The 8,389-nt window shown below is 44.7% G+C and overlaps 2 protein-coding genes across 2 annotated transcripts in view; both read right to left on the bottom strand.

The window, feature by feature from the left end:
- HOXA3 (homeobox A3) overlaps nucleotides 1-7,348 on the bottom strand; it is a 52,078-nt gene extending 44,730 nt beyond the window's left edge. The window contains exon 1 of the mRNA XM_060280698.1: nucleotides 7,288-7,348. The gene's annotated coding sequence lies outside the window, so the exon portion shown is untranslated. The remainder of the gene's footprint in view (nucleotides 1-7,287) is intronic.
- On the bottom strand, nucleotides 106-7,290 carry HOXA6 (homeobox A6). Its single transcript, XM_035129103.2, has 2 exons — nucleotides 2,460-7,290; nucleotides 106-762 (listed from the first exon to the last, which is right to left on the bottom strand). The coding sequence occupies exons 1-2, from the start codon at nucleotides 2,911-2,913 to the stop codon at nucleotides 506-508; spliced, it is 711 nt and encodes a 236-aa protein (XP_034984994.1). The 5' UTR covers nucleotides 2,914-7,290; the 3' UTR covers nucleotides 106-505.
- Nucleotides 7,349-8,389: the final 1,041 nt, after the last annotated feature.

The raw sequence follows: 8,389 nt of genomic DNA, 5'->3' as shown, positions 1-8,389 counted from the left end.
ACGCCTGTACATCTCTGGCCGTCCTAGAATATGGAGGTTTCCCTCTGAACAAGCGATCGCCCCCCCTTTTTTTTTTGTCCCTGGAAGCCATTCCACCAATTTCCAGTCTTTCATATTAACACCGATGCTCCACTTCAAAGTTTGTTTGGTGTGGGTTGGTGTTTTTTTTTTTTTTAAGAATCTTGATACCATCTGAAGCATATCCTAACCTACACTTTGGAGAACTGACTATGTCCACCACTCCCTTCCATGTCCGTTCATTCTACCGATCCAGAAATTCACAGTTAATTGCAAATATATATAGATATATATAAATATGTATATATTTTAATCAAGCCTTTGAAAGTCGTCAGAATCATTACAATACGAATTATATCTATCTATCTATCTATATATATATTCCTGGAGGAACATGAGTGGAGGGGTAAGGAGAGATGGAAAAAGCAACTAATGAAAGGGTACGGTGGCAACTCCCCCCCCCCAACGCCTCGTTGTAAGCATTGTTTTACTCCCCTGACTTTTCCTCTGTTTCTTCTCCCGGCTGGGTGGAATTGATGAGTTTGCTTTCTTTTTTCCATTTCATCCTCCTGTTTTGAAACCAGATTTTAATCTGCCGCTCAGTGAGGCAGAGAGCATTCGCTATCTCAATCCGTCGCCTCCTGGTTAAATATCTGTTATAGTGAAATTCCTTCTCTAACTCTAGGGTCTGGTATCTGGTGTAGGTCTGCCTGCCCCGTCTGCCGTGCGTTCCGTATACTGCACCTATGGAAGGAAAGACAAGACGGTCTCAGTTGGAGAGGCCTTCGTGCTTTCTGTTAACAATGGAGGAAAACTGCTTCGAGCTGCGTTAGTGTGTGTTTCCCCCCCCCCCTCTCGCCCTTACCCCCAGCCCATATCCTTGCATAAGAGGATATAACGAGATGCGTGGGGAAAGCTCAGTCCCTTCCTCAACGTTTCCCGGGTTAAATATTTCTCAGGGATATCTAGTTTGATAGCAGAACTTTGGGAAGCGAATGTTCGTATTGACATCGGGGCTAAATTTCCGCGCTCAACACGCAGAAAATACCCTCATATGGCACGCAAACGGACACATATGCACACGCTGTGACTGACTCTGTGTGGGGTAGGTGTGTAACATTTCTATCTCGCTGTGGCGTCGGCAAAAACTCAGGGTGCAATTCTATACCCATCAACCTGGGAGTAAATCCCATTGAACTCAACAGGACCTACTTATAAGCAAGCATGCCTAAGATCACGCCCATAGGGTACCTGGGCAGGATCCGGACAAAGTTAAGCAGCTCAACTGATTTTCAGAGGCATACTGGAGCCGGCGCACGTCCTTAACTCTGCTCTATTTAAAATAAGTGCTATCTGAAAGTGCTTAATTTTGTCTGGACCACGACCTTTCATAACAATTAAAGCAACAGATACCAGTTCCTGAGCTCATTTATTTGCAAGGCCATTGGTTTCAGTAAAACCTACTTTCAAGTTAAGTGCTCTTAGCATGACAGCCCAGAAACGAAGTACTGTATAATTACAAAGAAATAAATCCTAATATGCATTCTTAAAGCAACAAGCCCCCACCACAAAGTGTTATATTTACTGTAATGTGGTACCCCAAAAAGAAACAAACTCACAACGGAGAAGATAAACTTATGTAGGAAAAAACTGAATAAAAATGCGTTGTGGAGTTTAAATTGTGCATGTCTTTTCACCTCCTTTCCAAACTTCCCCTTTAAGAGGGGCAAAGGATGAAATTCTGATCCATTGAAATCAATGGGAATTTGGCCATTGATCATGTTTCCTCTCTTCCCACCTCCTCCGCCCCCAGTAGATGATTTGTGTGCGTGCACATATTACTGGAAAACGTGCATTCAGTAGCTAATACTTACACACTAATGAGTGGGTGAAGGGAGGGGGAAGAGAGGCTCTGTCTTGCAAATATATGGAGCAGTCAATACAGAGGGCATAGTCCTCTGCATCCGTCTTTGGCTCTCATGGAAGCGGGCTTCTTTTAATAATAATCATTTCGTACTAGTAGCAGCAGTAAGCAAGCACCATCCAAGACTACAAAGAGCATCAAATCTTAATACTTTATACGGAACTGGCTCTCAGGTATGATTGTTTGGCATTGCAGCCTTTATCTGCTGACTCAGACTTTAGGCGACCTTTCCTTTAAAAAATAAATAAATGCATACTTCTTCAAAGTACTGTAGCCCCCCACCCCACCCCGCCCAGCAAAGTGTCAGGATAGAGGAGAACCTGGAGAGGAATCAGTGTACCCACTTGCTTGCAGGTGACACTGGTCTTTATAGATCCAGCCCCCCCCCCCGCAACAAAACCCTCATATTCCCCCATCCTCCCCCAAAGCCCTTTATCTCTCTCTCTCCCCCCACCTTCACTTTCACCCTCACTCGCCCGCCCACCCCTTGATTCTTGGTTGCATCCCTGTGACTTACCAGCGCAAGAGTTCATCCTCTGCATCCAAGGATAAACAGGACTGCTGTACTTCCGGTCGGTTCCTTCCTCGTTTAGGATTTTGGCCGGCCCGCTCTCGGGCTTGTACTGCTGGTCAGAAGCAAAGCAGGGCAGATAGTCCCCAGGGTGGCTGGCCCTTTGCTTGCCACTGCCGGAGGGCGAGGAAGCGCCGCCCAAGTCCTTGTCTGGATAGAAGCAGGAGGAGGCTCCATAGTCATAGGATGCCCGGTTGCAGGCGATGACCGTGTTGGTGGACTGTTGATAGAAGCAAGGTGAGGAGTAGGTCTTGTCCTGCAGGCTGCCGGCCCCATAAGAGGCTGGGAAGTGTCTCAGAGCCTCGTACCCAGCTGGGTAGATGGGGATCTGCCCGAGGAACGACTCCTGCCCATTAGGCAGGCTCCCCGGGAAAGTGGGATTCACAAAATAGGAACTCATTGACGCTCCCCAGATCCCGGACCGTGATTTGTTGTGTATTAGTACATCTGGCTATAACTATTAGTAGTCATCGAAGTGGTTTGTTTCTGGCTGGCCGAGCGCCAAAAGCGACAGCAGCAAATAGCACCAGCTGATGGCTCGGCGACCAATGAGAGAGCGGCGGAGGGCCCTTCTCCCCTGGGACCCGCCGCCACCGAACCAGCAAAGTTACAAACAACACCCCCCCCCAGCCGCCGCATCTCAGCCGCCGCCGGAGCCCGGCAGATGGATGGCAACTTGCAAACAGCGGTTATCGTCCGCTGTGCCAAAAAGCTGGAGGCGGGGGGACGGCTAGAGAGGAATTAGGAGTGGGTGGGTGTTGTATAGATAAATAAATCAAGGTGATTGTAGACACCCAGAGCACAGGCCCGCTGGCATCTGTAAGCAAAAGAGGCACCTCTGCGAAGTTAGGGTGTCTAGACTGAAGGCGTTATGAAGCAGCACCCAAGGAAACTCCCCATTGCCCCTCTCCATTGATTCTCCCCCCAGGACCCTTCAGCCTCCCCCCCTCCCCGGAAGATGAGAGCAGGGCAGCCGGTTGGTTGATTTATGTGGTATCTAAGAATTGAAAAAATATATAATAAGAAAATGTCAAACAAGTTCGAAAACGGGAACTTCTGCTCAACTGACCGGTTTAAAAAGAAACCACCTCAATTAAAAGCTTCAATTATTTTCACATATTCCTAGTCCGGGGTGGGGTAGGACAGGGAGAATAAGCTTAGTCGTACAAGGCTTCCCAAAATGTTTCGATTCAGGTAATAATAATAATAATAATAATAATAATAATAATATACAGCTTAGCCTAGTTTTATTTGGTTAGTAAGAAAACACGCGCACGCAGATGAATCTCTCTGCAATACTTCTTCTTCCTTGAGCCTCTTGGTGGCTGAGGAAAAGAATCTCGTCTGTTAAGCATGACCCAGACAATTTTAATAGTAAATCGGAATGCAGGAAAGAAGTGAGGATGTCTCGACGTGGTTGTTATTGTATGCTGGCAGTGGGTGGTTTTTTTGTTATTGCTTTTGGCAAAGGAATCCTCTCGAAAGTAGCTGAGGACACGACATCAGAAGCTTTGAAAAGGCTGAACCATTCCGGCTAGAACAGGCTTGTTTTTCTTGTTGGCATTTTTTAACCCGTCAAGGAATATATCTGCAGCTTTAGTCCTTGTTTTTGTCTCAGTCTGGCAGGCAGAGTGGAAACCCGTCGTGGCGAACTGCACAAATATTCTTTATAGCCAGTACTTTGGGTGGGTGGGGGGACTGCCCCTTTTCATATTTATATTTAACCCGGCTGTTGTTGACTCCCCCAGACATCACTTAGCAAGCACCACACTGTAATCCCTCCCCCACAAACGTGGTGGAAATTTTATGGTAATAAAAAGAAGGTGGTACACCCAGGCCTAAGGTTGCAGAGGTGCTAATGCTAACATCTGATAGATCCACTCTTTAAATACATCTGGATCATTTCTAAGCACGTTTACTCAGAAGTAAGTCCCCCTGAGCCCATTAGGACTTTGGTCCCAAGTAAAGTGTCTTTAGGGCAGAGGCCTACAAAATATTTTCTGTGACAATTGCCTAGGTAGCGATTTACACTTCCTTCCACAGATTCGAGTTTTTGAATGGGCGCTTTAAAAACTAGCCCTCAGTTGGCTTAAAAGCCGTGAGGTTTGTCCCAGTTGTAAGCTGGTGTGTTTCATTTCCGGAGTCCCATTAGGGGATCTATAAAACAGCAGTAAGTTAAAACATCTCCCCACCTCCCCACCGTGTGCATTGTTTGCGCCCCTCATTGGGGTTTCACAGGGAACTCTCGATTACCTCCAATAATGGCGAGTGCTTTCAAAGGACTTCCCCAATCTTTCCGCTAAAAGGTTACCTATAAATGCAATCGATAGTATAGGTGGGAAAACTCAGAAGCAGAGAAGCAGGAAGCTAACCATTCACGGAAAACAACAAAAATGAATAAATCACGTTTCAAACATTTTTACAGTGCAGATATATAACGTCAGGATGCACAAGGCACTCGAATGTGGGAAACTTCAAACAGCTGAAGGACAGGTAAAACATTTCTTCACTCTCTATTAATATTTTCAGGAAGTTGTGCTAGGGTTCCCCTTCCCATCAGTTTTAATGAACCAAAATGCTACTCTCAAATCATCCTGCAAAGACGAGCAGCCAGTAAAAATACAAATTGCAGGGAAGTGTCTGTAAATTCAGCGCAATATAACGAAGGAATCTCCCTCATTTTTCTTTTACTCACCAAGAACCAAATAAAGCAGAATTAAAAGCAGGAAAGTGCATGCAACGCTCACCAGGTCTCTTAATGAGGTTATTTAGCAAGATGCAATGTAATAATAATAATAATAACAATAATGTCATGGTTGCAGTCCAATGTACAAAAATATATATATCAAGGTCTGCCAGTAGAAAAAGTCGCCCCTCCCCAACTAGAGGTTCTGAGACCCACATCTGGTAAGCAGAAGCCTTGCCACAGAGTGCAGCTTCTCAAATGAACCCAGACAAGCTCCCGGAGACACATTCCTAACCGAAGCAAGGTAAACAGCTGAAGTGGCCCCGTTTAAAAGAAAAAAATGCAAAACTCCAAAACTTTTTCTTTCTTTTAATATATAGCAGTACCCATCGATTTAAAATGTGTGACTACCCGTTTAGGATTTCCCCTCTGCTGCCATTTACCCCCTTTCCTCTCGAGCTTTCATTCAATCGAAGCCATAAGTCAAACAAAAGTTAGAATACAGGTGCGGGGAGCAGTTACCCTCTTAAGCTTAAAAGCTCCGTTTCCCTAAGGTATAAATCCACTTGCAAATCCTTCTTATGTTCAGAGATGTAACAGAAAGCAACATTTAGCTAACAGCCGCTAATCCAAACAGTTCTCGCAATCCCAGCCATTGTTTAGACTGAGCGTGTTAGTAGCCCTTCCTCTGGTCCTTCCAATTCACCACGCCAAAACATTCAGTTCAACAACATCATCTTTCCGGGGTGTCCCCTTCAAATCCCGTCTGCCACGTAATTTTTTTAAAGCTCTCGCGGAAAAAGAATCCTTAAAGCGATACGGCTTGATGTGGGCAACTGAAGGCCGATTTTTACTAATAGAGTTTTCCAATGGAGAACCACCCGCTACGTTCTGCGTGTGTGTGTGTGTGTATTTGGATGTGTGTGTGTGATACTGGCGGTTGCCCCAGCTCACTCTGCGTCAAGTACCTCCTTCAACCACACAGTGGCAGCACTGAGTACACTCCACTCGACGATAAATAATCCGACACTCACTGCGGTTGCAGTCAACCAGATACTGCAATGCAATGCACCCGAACGTAATTCTTTATCAGCTAGGAGAAGTGGAGGAGGGGGGGCACATATCGTACTGAACACATAAGATAATTGCTTCTTATCTTTAACAACTGAAATGAATATTTGAAGATATGCAATCAGAAATATTTTCCTCCCAGAAAACCATTTTAAGGAGACGACACAAAATGGGCGAATCACACAAAATTACGTACTCTTGCGGAAATATTGCTTCACCCCATCCCTCCACCTATACCAGTTTTGAGGATAATTTTCTATTATTTCATTAACCTGTTTTTCTCTCACATACACACAAACACACCCCGTCTCCGCCAAACAAAAAGCTGCATTTTGTGATTCTGAAGTAAGCTTCCTTATTGCATTTAATCCTCAGTTATTAAGGAACAAGCTGCATTTCAGGACTTTAAAAAGCTCCTAATGTTATCCAGGCACCATACGATATACGTGACTACCATGCTATTGTACGTACATCTTCATCTGAAGATGAAGCAATCCAGTGCATGCATAATCTATCCTCTGACGTTACAGGAATTAATTTCCACCTAATATCAAAAATGAAGCGATAAGTTCCTAAACTCTCTATTTACATCGACAGATCTCATAGCAACAACAGCCACGCATTAAACACAAAAAAGGTCAAAACGCACCCGCTTTGCTGAAATACACATCTTAGAAGAATTCCAACTCTACCTTACTATCAACGCAGCATTTAATGAGACTGTTTCTAAAATCCCCCGAGGCTTCAAAAAAAATACAGGTTATTCTTAAGCAAATGTATATGCAGCCGATGCTCAAATAGCATGTCTACAGGCTCACTAGCAGCTCTGGTCTGTTTTGATTGCTCCCGGCACAATCCAGGAAGCTTAGAGAGTCAATTGGCACAATCGCACCTTGGGCGGATCTACATTCTATGTCTAATCTATTTCAGAGAAAGATGCTGATTTTCCAGGTTTGTCTAGTCTAATGTTATAACAGGGGTTGCTCGCTCATGCTGGTAGTTCTCTGAATTTCTCACCTTTTTAGGTTCTGGCTTTCAGGAGCCCCTGCTACTTTGACAGCTGTCGCTTTGGCTGCACCGGAGACGAATCGCCCTCCTTTTGGTGCCAGAAGAAGCAGGAAATTAGCCAGGTTGAGAGTTGAAAATCTGCCACTCCAGCGCTTTGAATCCAATATGCCACACCTTCCGGCGGAGGAACTGGAAATTGCCATCCAAGACCTGCGTTCTAGGCGACTGCCTGCGCTGAATCTCCATCCACCCGGCTCCCTATTGACTTACAAAGGACAAATGAAAATCGGGGGTGGTGGAGGTGGGGGGAACTGAAAAGCCAGAGAGATCCGAAGCAGGACAGAGCTGAGCAAAAGAATGCAGCTCTATTCTCGCCAGGGAAATTATAAAAAAGTTCATGTTCACGGTTGCCATCCACATGACCACCGGCAACCAATGGAGGAACGGAACCACTCATAAAGTTGTATTGCAAAGTTGTAAATTTTCATAAACAACAACGGATTTATGGCCCTTTCCTCCTCACTAAGAAAGAGGCAGGACTTAGAGAGGCGCCATTTTACCAGAGAGGCAAGCTCTAGATTTTTTAAAGGACCCACACAGTCTGGACAATTTTTGAATTGTATTTTATAAAAGGGGGAATATTAAAACTATGCCACACGCTTTTAACAGAGCAGCAGGAAATCTGCCCTTAGTCACTCACCACTCTTATTTATCTTTCCATATATATATATTATGAAAATATGAGAGAGCACCCAGTTTTGCTTTAAATGAATAAAAAGGGGGGCGGGGAGAGAAATTGCTCGTAGGAGAAATATTTTGGGAATATGCTATGGAAATAGGTTCTATAAGTGTTATATCTTTGCTGATTGCATTGTCTTTAATTCGGTGTTCTGGGGGCTACTGTGCGCCCTACTGACGGTGCCTTAAAGCGCCTTATAGTCATTCCATTCCAGAAATTTCAGTGACTTCCTCTCCAAAGTGCGGACTATACCCGCTTATATATACCTCGGAGGATACTTTTGAAAAACGAATCCTGAATTAGTTAATGAGGACCTACTTCGAAATCAGATGTATGTATGTTTTCCAACGAATCAGTAGACTTTAAGCAAAC

The sequence above is a fragment of the Zootoca vivipara genome, chromosome 12 (genome assembly GCF_963506605.1).
Source record: "Zootoca vivipara chromosome 12, rZooViv1.1, whole genome shotgun sequence".
Taxonomy (NCBI): Eukaryota; Metazoa; Chordata; class Lepidosauria; order Squamata; family Lacertidae; genus Zootoca; species Zootoca vivipara.
The sequence above is the reverse complement of the archived record's forward strand: the minus strand, read 5'-3'. Positions and strand labels throughout refer to the sequence as shown.

Coding starts and splice junctions, on each gene's coding strand:
- HOXA6 (XM_035129103.2), bottom strand. CDS start 2,913: ATGAGTTCCTATTTTGTGAATCCCACTTTCCCGGGGAGCCTGCCTAAT. Junction 763..2,459: donor GAGGATGAACTCTTGCGCTG/GTAAGTCACAGG, acceptor TTCCTTCCATAG/GTGCAGTATACGGAACGCAC.